Source organism: Nerophis ophidion, linkage group LG02, assembly GCF_033978795.1.
Source record: "Nerophis ophidion isolate RoL-2023_Sa linkage group LG02, RoL_Noph_v1.0, whole genome shotgun sequence".
Lineage (NCBI taxonomy): Eukaryota > Metazoa > Chordata > Actinopteri > Syngnathiformes > Syngnathidae > Nerophis > Nerophis ophidion.
In genome coordinates, this window is record NC_084612.1 from 21,627,197 (window position 1) to 21,644,846 (window position 17,650).

Sequence of the window (17,650 nt, forward strand, 5' to 3'; positions counted from 1 at the left end):
GTTGGTAGGAGATTATTCTTTCTTGTTTTTCGAACGAATGAAAGACCAGTGAGTGGGATAGCGTCTGTGAGCCTGTCATCGCTGTGGGCTCCGACAACCACACACAGGCGGAAATAAAAAAGAAATGGTCGAACATCAAAAAGAAAGTGAAGAAGAAGATGGATGTGGCCAAAATAGGCGAGGAGAACATAGATAAAGTAGTTCTGCACCCCGTTTGAAAAGATAGTCGCTGCAATGGTACATAAAACTTTAGAAGAAGTGGTTGACTGTGATTACTTCCAATATAAATATAATCTATATAATTTACAACAAAATATGTTCATGCAGCAGCCTGCTCACAGACAGATTAGAGTTTCATGTTAGAATGATTTCATATTTGGCTTGCAATCTTATACATTTAAACATGCCAGTGCTATCAAAAAGGATACGAAAGACTCGGACTCGTGTTTGATTACTTAATGTATTTTTACAACCCAGGAGAGCTACTTGTGGCAGTAGCCAAACTTGACACAGAAGCGGGTCATTCCTTCGGTGCCAGTGTGCCGCATGCCCCGGCAGCTGCTCTCTGCCTGACTGGTCAAGCAGATATGCTGGAGTCATAGGAACACATTGTTACAGCAATAGTCGGCAAAATAATTGCCTGGATAAATTTATAGACGTCCTCACAAATATTAGTATGAATAATAAATGATAAATGGGTTGTACTTGTATAGCGCTTTTCTACCTTCAAGGTACTCAAAGCGCTTTGACACTACTTCCACATTTACCCATTCACACACACATTCACACACTGATGGAGGGAACTGCCATGCAAGGCGCCAACCAGCACCCATCAGGAGCAAGGGTGAAGTGTCTTGCTCAGGACACAACGGACGTGACGAGGTTGGTTCAAGGTGGGATTTGGACCAGTGACCCTCGGGTTGCGCTCGGCCACTCTCCCACTGCGCCACGCCGTCCCTAAGCATTAAATGCGTTGGCAAAAAAGTATTCTGTGTCCTTGCTTTGATCTTTTTTACATTGTTAAAATCAAATGTTGGCAAAAGCCCAAACAGCCACCTGTGTGTCGCCAAAGTATCCATGGCCTGTAGAAATGTGTGTACGTGAAGTATGAAGTTGGTGTGAAACACCACACATTTCCATGTCAAGAGCACTCTTGATACATCACAACTTTGACGCCTAATACTCAAGGACCCTGCTCTTTTACATATATTGGAAAATTTAAAAAAGTAATTTGTGCAAAACAATGAGTTTTGAGGGGCTGTCTTATATTCAGGGTCATCATATATGCTCAAATAAACAGCAACATTTTTGTTTAATCTGACCACAGAACTTTTCTCCAGAAGGTTTTATCTTTGTCCATGTGGTGTCAGATGAAACAAAAATTGAACTGTTTGGCCACAATACCCAGCAATTTGTTTGGAGGAGAAAAAGTGAGGCCTTTAATCCCACGAACACCCTACATACTGTCAAGCATGGTGGTGGTAGTATTATGCTCTGGGCTTGTTTTGCTGCCAATGGAACTGGTGCTTTACAGGGATTAAATGGGACAATGAAAAATGAGGATTATGTCCAAATTCTTCAGGACAACCTAAAATCATCAGCCCGTAGGTTGGGTGTTCCAACAGGACAATGACCCCAAACACACGTCAAAAGTGGTCAAGGAATGGCTTAATCAGGCTAGAATTAAAGGCCTATTGAAACCCACTACTACCCACCACGCAGTCTGATAGTTTATACATCAATGATGAAATATTAACATTGCAACACATGCCAATACGGCTTTTTTAGTTTACTAAATTACAATTTTAAATTTCCCGGGAGTTTCGTCTTGGAAACGTCATGTAATGATGACGTGTACGCAGGACGTCACGGGTTTTTAGGAAGTATGAGCGCTACGCGCACACAGGTAAAAGTCGTCTGCTAATTACAAAGTATTTTGGACATCTGTGTTGCTGAATCTTTTGCAATTTGTTCAATTAATATTGGAGAAGTCACAGTAGAAAGATGGAGTTGGGAAGCTTTAGCCTTTAGCCTTTAGCCACACAAACACACGGTGATTCCTTGTTTAAAATTCCCGGAGCTGAAACTTTACTATGGATCAGAGCGCGGTCAAGCAGACATGGATCCTACCGAATTTCAACCAGCAGGTTTCGGTGAGAAAATTGTGGTTAAAAAGTTGCCACTTACCGGAGATCAGCTGAGCTTATGTCCTCCGTACAGCTGCCGTCGACTCCCCTGAGACATTGGCGTCAAGACACCCGTGGAGAAACCCCTCCAACTATCAGGTAATATTAAACTCACTAACACACTAGCAACACAATAGCAAGATAAGGGATTTCCCAGAATCATCCTAGTAAATGTGTTTAAATGCTATCGTGTTTATTTATTTATTTTTTCTAGTCCGTCGCTATCAATATCCTCAAACTCAAATCTTTCATCCTTGCTCAAATTAATGGGAAAATTGTCATTTTCTCGGTCCGAATAACTGTTTTTGTTGGAGGCTCCCATTAAAATCAATGTGAATATGGGAGGAGCGCCCACACTTGCGACGTCATCGTCTGCGACTTCCGGTAAAGGCGAGGCTTTTTTAGGAAGTACCAAAAGTGCCAAACTTTATCGTCGATTTTCTCTACTAAATCCTTTCAGCAAAAATATGGCAATATCGCGAAATGATCAAGTATGACACATAGAATGGACCTGCTATTCCCGTTTAAATAAGAAAATCTAATTTCAGTAGGGCTTTAAGGTTTTAGAATGGCCTTCCCAAAGTCCTGACTTAAACGTGTGGACAATGCTGAAGAAACAAGTCCATGTCAGAAGACCAACACATTTAGCTGAACTGCACCAATTTTGTCAAGAGGAATGGTCTAAAATTCAACCAGAAGCTTGCCAGAAGCTTGTGGATGGCTACCAAAAGCTCTTTATTGCAGTGAAACTTGTCAAGGGACATGTAACCAAATATTACCATTGCTGTATGTATACTTTTGACCCAGCAGATTTGGTAACATTTTCAATAGACCCAAAATAAATTCCTAAAAGAACCAAACTTTATGAATGTTTTTTTGTGACTAACAAACTCTATCACAAAAAAATAAGAGTTGTAGAAATTGTTTGAAACTCAAGACAGCCATTGCATTATGTTCTTTACAAGTGTATGTAAACTTTTGACGACTGTATATATGGATGGCTCTTTATTGTCATTGTACAGGTACAATCAAATTTTGTTTTCAGCACAAACCCGTTCCAGATAAGACAAACACTGTACAAAGCAGGAACACTGATGGGTCGCCATAAATATATACATATATATGTACGTTGGGTCAAAAAAAACACAGCCTGTTTCGCAGGTTTCCCTGCTCGTTAGGGGATTTTATAAAAGCCTCTGTTTTTTCTGACCTAATGTATATTCCTCTTTACTCCGGTATAACGGATAAACTGTATAACGGATAAACCACAGAAACCTCGACTACATATATACAGTAAATTAATAAAAGCACAAATAATATAAATACTAAATTGTACTGTACCTTCATCAAAAGGTCCGGTGTTGGCTTGCTGGCACACACATGCTGCTGTGGGTCAAAACCAATTCCATGGCAGCATTCTTGTCCCTGAAGTATGACCTTTGACCCACAGCACTGCAGTCTCACTGTGGCATTACCAGATGGGTGAATTATGGGTTGTCCCTCAGAGCCTACGCAGCAGAGCGATGTAGAAGAGTTAACATACTCTTGACCACAGCAGGAAAAACCTAAAAAAGAAACGAAAAGTAAATGAATGTTGTCTACTGTGTGGGAAATCAGTTTAATGATCTAACTTTAAAGTTAATCCCTCAAATCCTAAATTTTATATGGACTACAGTGATACGTTGGTTAACGAATGCCCTAGTTAACAAATTATTCCTCAAAAAATGCCCTGGTTACCGTTTATTTGTTGTGCTTGCGCATAATAAAATGTTATTTTGTTCTATTACTTCCACCCATCTTGAATCAAATGCCTAATACCAAATTTCGCACACTACGGTCCTATAATTCACTTGGCAAAATCCCTCTCTCTCATATTTGCCAACCCACCTGGATTTTCCGGGAGACTCCCGAAATTCAGCGCCACTCCCGAAAACCTCCCGGGACAAATTTTCTCCGGAAATTCAGGTGGAGCTGGAGGCCTCGCCCCCTCCAGCTCCATGCGGACTTGAGCGAGGACAGCCTGTTTTCACTTCCGCTTTCCCACAATATAAACAGCGTGTCTGCCCAATGACGTTATAACTGTAGAATGATTGAGGGCGAGTTCTTGGTTTCTTATGTGGGTTTATTGTTAGGCAGTTTCATTAACGTCCTCCCAGCGACGGTAACAACACACAACAACAGCAGTCACGTTTTCATCTACCATAAAGCAGTTTGTCTGCCGTAAACAGCAATGGTGTGACACTCTTAAACAGGACAATACTTCCATCTACTGTACATGCACCACAACACCTCCAGGCAACTTCAAACCTTTACTAATATCCTCCTCCATTCACATCCCATCTCCCCGGATTGTAAATAACCTAATGGAAATAATCGGAATGTATTTCTAATATATATACTTGTTCTTATGCTATCTGAACTCACTATGTTCTCTGCTCGCTGTACATATCCTACTAAGTAAGACCAACACTGTTTCAATGTCCATTTCTCTGTTGATGCAATTGTTGATGACTGAAGTACTGATATCAACCAAAGCCCCTCATCCCACCCCCCGGATTGTAAATAATGTAAATAATTCAATGTATATACTATGATGATTAACTTGTGTGATGACTGTATTATGCTGATAGTATATATTTGTACCATGAATTGATTAACATGGACACCGGGTGTTACCATTTAGTGGTCAATTGTACGGAATATATACTGTACTGTGCAATCTACTAATAAAAGTTTTAATCAATCAATCATGCATATGGACAATAACATCTACGGCTTTTACAGAGTGCAGTGCACAACTGCGCACACTACACCTGTAAATATACTCCTCCCCTCTTAAGCACCCCCCCCACCCCCACCTCCCGAAATCGGAGGTCTCAAGGTTGGCAAGTATGCTCTCTCTACACTTCCTTCCTGCTCCTCCCTTTCCGCTTTTCACTCCAGTCTACCTCTCTTGTCATCTCGCTGTGTTCGTCTACAATAGGGAATAAAATAATTTTCATTAGTCATTTATAGTTTTTCTTTTGTATGGTTTCTGCATGTTAAGATGTAAGTGTTCTATAATTATAGTGTTTTGTGTTAAAATATTTGATTGTGGAAGGAAATGTTTGTATTTACATGGCTTCCTATGTGAAAACTCGCTTCAGTTAACGTGCTTTATATCTGCACTTCCGGAACAGATTATGAACGTTAACGGAGTTACTACCTTATTTCCTTTCAACTTTTATCCTTCTGATTTTGTTGCCGACTTTGGAGGGAGGAACAGCGCAGTTTCTTAGAGCCGGCGTTGTTGGCCGCTAATTCAACTTCAACTGTAAGTTGAAATAAAAACTCAAGAGAAAAGCACTAAGAGAACGCAGACCTCCAACATTCCATATCTCCCACTTGAGAAAAAAACTGTCCTAAATCCAGACGGTGATCCAGATCACCTTCGAAAACAAATCACTTGCTCTCTATCCCATTTTTCACACTTCCCGGAAGTTAAATTAACATCTGCCCATACATTTTGGGGCTATTTACAGCGCAATAAACAAAACTAATTGAAGCCTCTTTGTCTCTGTGGGTAAAGGCGAGGCCATGAGAATACACATACACAGACATTGAAGCTTGTATTGTAAAAGTAAGGTAACATAATAGAAATGAGCCAGATAAGCTACAACAGAAAATTACTTGTTCCTTTTGGATATTTCCTGAAAGCTAGATTAAAAAAAAACGTCTCATAATCTTTTGAGCTATCAATAGCGGAATGAAAGAACACTCTTGTCAGTCATCCACCGCCATTGTCTCTGTGAGACCGCTGGCATAAAAGCATGCACACATGCACACACACAGAAGCATAAATGTAAGGTAACATAATAAAAATTATTTGGATCAAGTCCAAAATCAGATTAGTTATTCCTTCTTTCATTTCATACATTTCCTGAAAGTTTCCTAAATACTCGCTGATAGCTTTTTAAATTATGTTGCTTACTCACTAACTGACAGACCAATGACAACGTCCTGGCAGCGTTAATAATATAGCTAGCAGTTATAAGGCACCACAGCTTTGAAGACATTTGATATTAAAATTATTTTACAACAAATTACATTCATGCATGTTGCCTAAAAAAATTAAAAGGAATATCAATTACATTTGTATGATTGTAGAAAAATAAATGCAAAATCAACCATGCTAAAATCCCCAAATAAATAAGTACAATACATACATTTCACTTACATTCAAAATGGCTTTACAGAGGTTAATTTCGGAAAATGCTTACACATTTTGCTTTGAAAGACTTGACGTGATTCGTATTTACTTTCAAAACAATACATAGTAGCACAAAAACTACAACTATTTTCCTATTTACCCAAACAGAATTCAGATTGCTTGTTGCCAGCGTTGTATGAAAAACGCCGAAGTCCTTTGAATCAACAAAGCGGCAGTCTGTGCAGTGTAACGGTGCACATACAGTTGATAGACAGTTGTGATAGCCAATCAGATCATGAGTTGTTGACATTAGTCGTTTTAGGTAGCCACACGTTGAATGTGCATGTGACGTGACATTGACGCTTTCTATGATTATGTACTTACTTGTGACGCACTAGTGAGTATTCATATCATAAGTTGTGAGTTGAAACAGCAGGATGTGCTAAGCTGATCGGCCGAGCCACACACTAGTAACACTCGGCTAACAGAAAAATCTGATATCTACTTGCTTTTTTAACCTATGATGGCCGAACGACAGCAAAATGTTGATTATGTTGCAGATTCTAACTTGTAAGGCCATTTTGAAGACAGATATTTCAAGAGAAGTTACATCTCGTGAGACGAGGTCAGGAGAGCTAGCTAACTTGTCCTGGCCAGTGAAATGGTTTTGTCCGTCACTTCCAATCGAATCTACCAACTATGAGCGGTACACCTGGCTTACGGCTTCCGATGGGTGTTGCAAATTGTGGGTTCAAATATTCTAAATATTATATACTTAAAATATTTTCTTACAATTTTTTTTACATTCAATTTGTTTTTACAGTTATTTAAATTTTAACAGCACCATATAGTGCAGGGGTGTGAAACTAAATTCAGCATGGATGGAAATCTATTTCCATGTGGGCCGGGCTGGTAAAATCATGGCAGTAAAACTTAAAAATAGAGACAACTTCAGATTGTTTTCTCTGTCTTACTTTGGCCAAAAATAGCAAATTTTGAAAATGTACATATTATAAGTAATCATATTGGCAAAACATTTCAAGTTAGTTGAACATTCCGAGGAAAAAAAATTGGTGCAGTTTCAAAAACACCATGTAGAACACAATGAACTTAAGACTTCTCAGTGTTTTTACAAAGCAATTAAACTTTGAGCGCTTCCTGTTTGGGATTCTTATGTTGGCAGTTCACCATTAAAAACTAATGAAAAAGCAATCCAGTGTTTGGTCAAACCGCCGCATTGGTGAAATCCGCAACTGCCACAACACATTAATTTATCATCATTCTAATATTACAATTATAAAATGAACAAAACAATCATCAAAATGACACCATAGCCGAAATCAAGGTAAATAACACCAAACTTAACCAATGTGAACATGGTAGATTTACGCATAAAATAAAACAGAACAAACAAATGTAGAAACACAACATTTTTACAATGTAATTCAGAGTGCATATCGAGCATTCAACAAATTGCAAGCACTGCATGGAACTCTAACTACAACCATGATGTTCAAGTTGACTTAAGTCTTTGCATCTTACCGTTTCGGTATTTAATGCGTTGATTGGATAATATACAGTGAGGGAAAGCTTTGTGCGTCGATATCACAGCCATCTGCTGCCAGCCACAACTGGAACAGCTGATTGCTTTCACCTGCGCTGATTATAGAGTAGCGGCAGCCAATCCAGAGGGGGTTTAAAGTGAGCTGACATTTCATCTTTAAACACTGTCATGTGTGACGTTGGTTACACTTGAATTGCTATTGCGACATCCAGAGGACACATTCAGAGCAGCAGTTTCTTTCATTAAAAAAAATCCAGCTCATTTTTATACTTAGAAAACTCATCTTGCTGGCTGGATTAAACTTGTTCGCAGGCCTTAAACGGCCATCAGGCCGTACGTTTGACACACCTAATATAAAGGTATGTTTTATTTGCCGATGCGGGTTTATTGATTTAGAAATGCGCAGGAAAATATCCTGTTTTGTACACTATTGAGGTAGTTCTATGCGTAGTAGTGCGCAAGTGCGTTTCTGTATAGTATTTTCCAGCCATGGTATTGTGGTGACATAAATGATGGTATTTTGTGAGGTATTTATTAAAGTAGGACATCACTGAAGGCCTCGGTGTGAAATCCACGGCCCGCCACAGCTGTATACTTTTCAGGATAATGTGTCCTTATCTGAGAAAAAAAAGGCACAATAATACACGATATCCAATTATGATTGATTTCTCATAAAAAAAATCACAGCTCATCAGTTTAAATATCATTGACATATGTCGTTATATTAATATTATTTTTTTTATATCCAACTTAACAACATCTGGCTGAGCTGTAGAGCACCACAATAAAATAGTTGACAGAAAAAGTGAGCACTGGTGTGGACTGGACTACTGTGAGAAAATGAAGAAATGACTGAATTTGGTGTGTGTTCGCTAAAGGTGAGGTCGCGAATGTGAGGGTGAAACAAAAGTCAGAGGGAGCTGAAGACAGTAAAGAGTCTCTCCTGTGGCCCTAGTAATTACCCAGGTTGAAGCAATCAGGTTACTGAGACATCAACACGGCTTAGCTGAAGGGATTGTCATGCTTTGGCCTTCCAGTGGATTAGGGCCATAATATTGTCCTGCTAGAAGACTGAGTCAGCAAGAAACCTGCTGTGAGGATGCATTGGAAATTGAAATGAGCAAAGTATGGCAAAGTAGACTAAAATATTCTTTACATGCTTATACAAATTGCATTCAAACCAGTAAAACCTTTTCATTTTAAATAAGGTAAGATCCCTAGCTTCTGGTTCCTCCTGATTATTCAGTTTATGGATAAAATAATGTAACTTGCATGAGGTATTTAGTAAATGTATCATAAGACTTGATGACATGCTGATCCGTGGCACCATCCGCCTCCAGCTGTGTTGCTCATTTTATTTGACAGCAGACATTAAACACCAAGTCATTGCTTTGTGTCAAGGCCTTGTCCTTTAATGGGGCTGCAGCTAGTTGCAGCATGATAAATAACTTATTGCCCAACACCTCCATCAGTGTTCATGCAAATGCAGGGCTGTGAAGCTGCTATTAAATGACACAATCGGGCAGAGAATCTTGTCTGTGTTGCCTGCATGAGCGTCATCCTGTCACAGCGAAAATGCACGAGTTTGTGATTGTGTGATATAAAGGCAGTGTGACGGCTAGTAACTCACTTAGCGGCGGCAGCTGTTGCAAAGAAGAGGCTCACTGGCCAATTCCCTCAGCACCTTACTTCAGCTTCAATGACGAGCAAATAAACAGCTCAACACATTTTCCAAACAGCTTTTCTATACTCATCGCTTGCCCTCTCACCATCATAACCTTTCATCTTTACGCCTTCCTTTCATCTGGGTGCTGTGGCACCCAAATAAATGTAATCTTACATTGTATGCTGCTGCTATAGATACCAACTTGCAAGAAAACTACGAAATTCATGGTAAACAATAAGCATAATGTATACCACTAGGCCAAGTCTGACACACAGTGAGCCTCCTTGGTTGGGCTTGCTGGATATATTCCTCGTGTCTACCTGGGGCACCTCAGTGCGTTGCATGATACACTACAGTGCTACTGGGGTAGTGACCTTGTGTGTCGGCGTGTCTATGATATCCTCTTTTTTCCCCCCCCTTTCTTTTCTCTTTCCTCACGAGGAGGATCTGCCAGGGCGGTTGCTGAATGTTCCATCTCCATCGTTGGGGTGTCTGCAGGTGGGGAAAGTGGTTACCGTGGCCCACATGCTGTGCGGTACTGCTGCAGTCGACTTGATTGGAGATGTCTGGGGCGGGCCGTACCCTGCTCTCTAGGGCGCGTTATTTTCGTGGGGGCCAGGTTGCTTGTGGAGTGGCGCGGTCTTCCCGTCCGGTTGCGGGGAGTCTCTGGGCCTCTCGGGGCATGGCGTCTCATCCTTCTGTCCGCCTGAGGTATGGTCTCTCGCTGGCTCGGGGGCTGGCTGTCTTTTGCTTCTCATGTGCCTTGTCCTTGGTAGGGCGCGTCTGTCTACGGCCTTCCGCTGTACTGCCAGGCAGCAGGGTTGGCCCAGTTCTGGTGGTTCTGTCGCTGGCTGGCCTGCCTTCATGGGGCTGCTGATCCCTTGTTCCTAGGGTACCACACCTACTGTTTTGGGTTGGGTTCTCTGGGTGACTGAGGCTGTACTTTGGCTCCGACACATACTGGGACACAAATACATTGTACGTACAAACACACATACACACAATTATTCATACATATATACATTCATACGTACATTCATTCATGCATACATACATGCGCGCACAATTAAGTACTTGCGCCCATACATAAGTACATACGCTCACACATACAGTACATGCACACACACGATGCATACATTCACGGGCACGTTCATTGTACAAACATACATATACACCGACTGTACATATACAAGCACATGATGTACAGTATGTATACATATACTCATGCATATAATCATGTTTCATCAAACATACACTATATTGCCAAAAGTATTTGGCCACCTGCCTTGACTCACATATGAACTTGAAGTGCCATCCCATTCCTAACCCATAGGGTTCAATATGATGGCGGTCCACCTTCTGCAGCTATTACAGCTTCAATAATTCCAAAGCGCATTGGTGAGGTCACAGGCGCATTGGTGAGGTCCGTCTTCGTTCTAATTTATCCAAAAGGCGTTCTATCGGGTTCAGGTCAGGACTCCGTGCAGACCAGTCAAGTTCATCCACACCAGACTCTGTCATCCATGTCTTTATGGACCTTGCTTTGTGCACTGGTGCAGTTATGTTGGAAGAGGAAGGGGCCCGCTCCAAACTGTTCCCACAAGGTTGAGCGCATGGAATTGTCCAAAATGTTTTGGTATCCTTAAGCATTCAGAGTTCCTTTCACTGGAACTAAGGGGCCAAGCCCAACTCCCCAAAAACAACCCCACACCATAATTCGTCCTCCACCAAATTTCACACTCAGCACACTGCAGTCCGAAATGTATCAGTCTTACAGGCAACCTCCAAACCCAGACTCGTCCATAAGATTGCCAGATGGAAAAGTGTGATTCATCACTCCAAAGAACGCGCCTCCACTGCTCTAGAGTCTAGTGGCGGCGTGCTTTGCATCCAACGCTTTGTATTGGACTTGGTGATGTATGGCTTAGATACAGCTGGCCATGGAAACCCATTCCATGAAGCTATCTGCGTACTGTAAATGGGCTAACTGAGAGGTTACATGAAGTTTGGAGCTCTGTAGCAACTGACTGTGCAGAAAGTCAGCAACCTCTTTGCACTATGCGCTTCAGCAGCCGCCTACCCCTCTCTGTCAGTTGACGTGGCCAACCACTTTGTGGCTGAGTTGCTGTTGTTCCTAAACTCTTCCATTTTCTTATAATAAAGCCGACAGTTGACTTGGGAATATTTAGGAGCGAAGATATTTCACGACTGGATTTGTTGCAAAGGTGGCATTCTATAACAGTTCCACACCTGAAATCACTCAGCTCCTGAAAGCGGCCCATTCTTTCACAAATGTTTTTAGAAACAGTCTCCATGCTTAAGTGCTTGATTTTATATACCTGTGGCCGGGCCAAGTGATTAAAACACCTGATTCTGATAATTTGGATGGGTGGCCAAATATTTTTGACAATATAGTCTATATTAACATTGTTTCCCCCAGGGAAAACTGTGTAAAACGTGGCACATTGATAAAGCTTAATTTAGTTTTACTATAACAACCTACAAGGTTAATACAGTCCGCTTCTCTTTCTTCCCCTCCATGTATCTCTGCTTTCTTTTGTAACTCAAGTTTTCATTACATATGTGTATTTTTGCATTTTAAACAATTATATAGTTGATAACTGAAGTAATTATCATTACTCATTATCAATAGTGCTACTCCTATTGGTATTTTTATTTGGAGTATAGCTCATTTGTAGTGCAGAATGTTATTGTCATTTCTGTGTCATTACTATCCATTAAACCAACTGATTCTTTGCTATAATTTTTGGTATCATATTTGTACATATTGTATTTGCTGCTGTCGTTCTGTTGTTGTCGTCGTTGTTTTTGTTGTCTCCCCGCAATTTCAACTCTGTATTCCTATTTTTCTTCTTTCTATTCTATCCTATTCCGGGCCCACTGTGCCAAACATTAAATACATCCATTTATTCCATCCATCCGATTTCTACCGCTTTTCCCTTTTGGGGTTGCGGGGTGTGATGGAGCCTATCTCAGCTGCATTCGGGCGGAAGGCGGCATACACCCTGGACAAGTCACTACCTTAATAAAGTCAAATACAAATAAGGCAACAACATAAGTAACCCACACTTCCTTTTTGTAAAGTAAATCTGTACTGCAGATATTAGCATCTCCATCAACAATATGATTTGCTCGAGGAGCTGAACAAGATCTGAGCAGAGGATATCGTGGCTTGTACAGCTCTTTGAGACATTTGTGATTAAGAGCTATATAAGCAAACTCTGATTGATTGATGAAAAAAAATAAAATAAATCTATAAAAACAATTAAAAAAAAAAACGCCAACAATACTCTATCTAAATGTCATGACCTGCATATGAACCAAGTAGTAACGACATTGTTACTGTAAGACCTGTCACAGTTTTTTATTTTTATTTTTTATTATTAGTTACTATCACAGAGATAACTACTGCAGCTATTGACCTATTGAGCTGCTACATTGCCCCTAAATTGGTAAAAGTTAGATTATAAATCATGCCTCACCCTTGTATAGTATAAGGTTGTGGCCATAACCCGAGAAGTTGGTCAACTTTGAAATTCAACTTAAACCCAAAGACATCACGTGGCAATATGTTAGTTAGCTCACAAATTTTTTTACCTAAGGAATAAGGATTATGATGAATTCATCATTTGAACAAGAAAACACAAGTTATTGCAGAGAGATCTAAATATCCCAAGAGTCGGCATCCAGTAGGAGTGGACATGGTTAAGTGATTGTTTTATTATGTTAATTGTTTGTATTTCTTATTTAGCAAATAGCAATACTGCTGCATGATGCTTAGTGTTTCACTATAGCATGATCTGCTTAGCACCCAGCTTCTAAAACTTGTAGAACATTTTTCATATGTTCAGGCTCAAAATACAAGGTTCTGGATCATCAATTATCTCACATTAGTCGCTGTTGGCTTTCATGAAGTCTGCAATGATCAGTAAAGATTGTTGTGATGCGCAATGTGAAATTGATGCATCCCCAAAAAAGTTTCGACAATGCTTAAAATGACTAACATATGCTAAATATTACATTTTACAATGAATGTGCCTGTTACTTCATTACATACATACTTACAACATGTATATAAAACGTTGTTGGAGGTTTTTTAGAGGGCGTTATAAGCCTAATACATCAAATCTCATTACCCACTTCTTGCTAGCTTTTTTTATGATTTGGAATAAACAAAAGAAAAAGCCATATGGGAGCTTGTCTCACATAGGGATTGTGAATGAAAAATTCATTAACATTTTTAAAAAGTGCAGTCACGCATATCCTAAAATGACTTTCCTACCGTAAAACTTTCTGTTGGTAACTTTTTTCATCATCAAACTCATTACATCTTAATTGTGGATATGCTACATTATTTTCAGTATCTGTGCATCGTCTGTTTACCAAACTACTTCTAAAACTTTAGGTTTTCATATCATGCAAACAACAGACGTACAATCCCAGTCTTTAGTAAGTGTTATCTGTGTGCTACACTAGTGCAGTACACTTGTGCTCAGGTTTAGAAACACACAGTCTGTGTTTTCTCTCTTCCTCACTGTAAGCCGTGTGTACTTGTAGCCTATTTGTATTGACAACGATTTATCACACACCTCTTGTTTTCTCTGCAGCATCGCGGAACGCTCAGGCCCTAATCTTCAGATTTATGTCGGATTTGCATACATTCATTAACAGCGTCGGAAGCGCTGCATCAACACAAGGTGCTTAGACAACGTGAATTATTATTAGGGTTTCAGTCATTCCACTTAATGATAAGTCAATATTTAGCCCTGCCAATGAACTACTGATAAAAATGTGTGCCGTGGATTAGGGTTATCCGGCCTCTGTAGGAGGCTAAAACCACTCTACAACTTTAAATAAATCAAGTACTTTTAAATAGCTGAATACATTAAAATAGATTTGGTTTGGAGAGTGAATATAAAGCCAAACTTTGACATACACTAAATACATTTAAAGGTCATACAGCCAGGATAGATCATCATTTCCTGTTCATTGTCTACTTTTTAAACATCTTTACTCCATTCAAAACAAGTTACTTTTTTCCATTTGACGAACGGTGCATGCACGGTATATACAACATGACAATTGGATTTAATTACACAACACACACACGTGCACACACACACATACACACGCGCACACACAAACGCACACATAAAAGGAGCCTACAAGGACATGCACACAGTACATGTCAACATATTTCCCATTTGAAAACTATTGTATTTATGTTTTTTTTGTATGTCAACATCAATAGGGATTCGGGTGACTGGTGAAGATATGTTCCATAATGTACATTATTTTCCAAATATGTGTGTTTAGATGCATAATAATGCTGAGAATTATAAGGAATTGGTATTAAGTGGAATGCCTCAATGGGAAAAAACAATGTGGTACTAATTATGTCATGTAAAACAAGTCAGTATGTATGTACAGTATATTTTTTGGAAATTATTTGTAAGGTAATCTGCAAATAATGGGTGTATTAATTCACAATTAATTTTTGATTCATAATAACTTACAATAATGAATACCTAACAAATGTTAAATAAATACAAACAAAAATATTAATGCACTAAAATAGGTGTCAAACATTATGGTGATACATAATATAACAACTAAAACAAATTAACATGTATGTATAGTTAGTGGAAAATACTTTCCTTAACATAAAGAAATTACTTTAAGCATAAAGATATTCAAATTCAAAATGCAAATCTATGGAAATAACTTGTATATTGGTGAAGAGATAATACCTGCAGAGTTATAATATAGATAATTAATAATTGAAACCTTAAAATAATTTGAACAAACAAACTAAGTAAAACATTCTGTTAATCCCATCCATCTATCCATTTCCTACCGCTTGTCCCTCTCAGGGTTGCGGGGGTGTGATAATATGTAATACAATACATACAAACTAATATGTATCTATTTATACTTCTTGCTATTCATTAAAACAAACACATTAAATTATTATTATTATTTAAAACAGTTATATAATGGAGAACGTTGGGGGTAAAAATAATTCTCCCTTGGCTGACTGTCCTCAACTGTATACTGCTGAAAACCTCTGGATTTATTCTTGGCAATCATTAGACTCTATGCAATAGCAAATTCATCATCATACAGTAAATATATTAACAGAGAGAGAAATGTCTCCCTGTGTTCATGGGGCACTTTATCTTAAAAAAAATCAGCCAGACGCTGCTGTTTGGAATCTACGACTGTTGGCCATTTGCTACTCATCATTGATAGCAGATTTTGGCAGTGTATATTGACACATGCACACACAAGCACACACACACACACACAGATGTGCATATCCTTGCTCGCACGCGTACACACACTTACACAGAGACTGAAATATTCTGTTATTTTTGCATGAAACATTGTGAAGTCATTCAGTTATAAGCAAAAATAGCTTAAACACAGAGGAAAGTATACTTGCATCTAGTGGGGGGGGGACAAATAAGGCTGTCACACTTGCACGAGCGCAAACACACACACACACACACACACACACACACACACACACACACACACACACACACACACACACACACACACACACACACACACACACGCATCCACTCTCTCAACTCCGCTCGGCTCAGACTGAGCAAGCTTAACTACTAGGATAATTTCCCCCCCAGCAAATGGTCACTGTGCCCTTGAAAAACATATTTGATTATTACTTTTTCTCCCCCTCCTTTTTTTTTTTTCTTTTAGCATCATCACAGCCATTTTCATCACGCGCTCTGAAGATGGCACGGCAAGGCGCGTTAAGATAACACCCTGCCACCGCCAGGCTTTTAACACTTAAACGGTGAAAAGGGATATTCAGATTTGTCCTTGAATGTTTGGATGGGGCCTGCTGGGCTGGGACAGAGGGAGGGAGTCAGCGAAGGAGTTAAAGAAAGGCTCACATTTTTTTTGAAGATCAGCTCCAGAAGAAAAGTGAACCAGGGAGACCATTTAGGTTAGCACACGTACACAGAGAAGTGGGGTAAGGTGGGGACTGATGGGCCAGTGGAAGAGTTAAACAAGAACATGCTATATAACGCGCAAGTGTGAAGGGGAAATGATTAGTGGAGCTCACACTGCTCTGGGACTTAAGACGGGAGTCAGAGAGCAGTGGGAGGCCAAAGACACCACACACACGTCCCATTAAACACCATCTAATCTCACCTTAATCTGAGCTCAATATCTTACATGCAAACTCTGAGGTAAAGAGAGCAAAAAAAAAGGTGAAATGAAAAGCTTAAAAGTTGCAAGACATGAGGGACCGCCAAGGCAAACTGGGCCAATGTTTCCCTGAACTTATTTTGCAAAGTGGCAACAAAAATAATTCTGCATTCATAATACAGTGCATAGGAGGATGTTTTATGAATAAACTTTTAAAAGTGAGGCCGACATCAGTGATGCAGACTACACACTTAATCGGAATTTGAACAACAAACACCATTTTTGTCCCATATCAATTGATTCTAAAAAGCATGCACATGGATCCTGGCTTTGTGTTGGTTTGAAATAAATATGATTGTTATTGTGCGTGTGTGTATCTCTACGTGCACACATGTGTATGCAAGACAGCATATCTGTTGCCAGACGGCTGTCTCCTGGCATTGGCGTTCCCCCGCAGCGCGTGTGTATGGTTGTTGACAGTGTGGACGGTAATGTGTGATAGATCGCACTTCAGGGACCCCGTAATCACATCAGCCTAACCTAGTCTATCAGCTGGGCACAATGGGATACCCTTCACTCCTCCTTTAATCTGCTTCATCTCGTTCTCTTACAGACTTCTTTTAATGCATTGATTTGAATTGAACGGCATAGACTTTATTTGTTTGAATGAGTTCTCTTTCCTGATTCTCGCTGTTTTGTTTATCTTAACAATATCAATACATCCATCTTCTAGGCCGTTTATCCTCGTTAGAGTCATTTTATGGGCAACCCCGGACTGTTTGCCAGTCAATCACAGGGCACATATTAGTAGACAACCAACCATTCTCACACGCATTTTCACT

General features: G+C 39.7%; 1 protein-coding gene across 5 annotated transcripts in view; it reads right to left on the bottom strand.

Annotated features, from left to right (window-relative positions):
- ush2a (Usher syndrome 2A (autosomal recessive, mild)) overlaps positions 1 to 17,650 on the bottom strand; it is a 400,820-nt gene that overhangs the window by 105,169 nt on the left and 278,001 nt on the right. For all 5 annotated transcript variants that reach the window (XM_061879051.1, XM_061879076.1, XM_061879060.1 and 2 more), the window contains exon 63: positions 3,528 to 3,751. In XM_061879051.1, the coding sequence (XP_061735035.1) occupies positions 3,528 to 3,751 (224 nt within the window). The remainder of the gene's footprint in view (positions 1 to 3,527; positions 3,752 to 17,650) is intronic.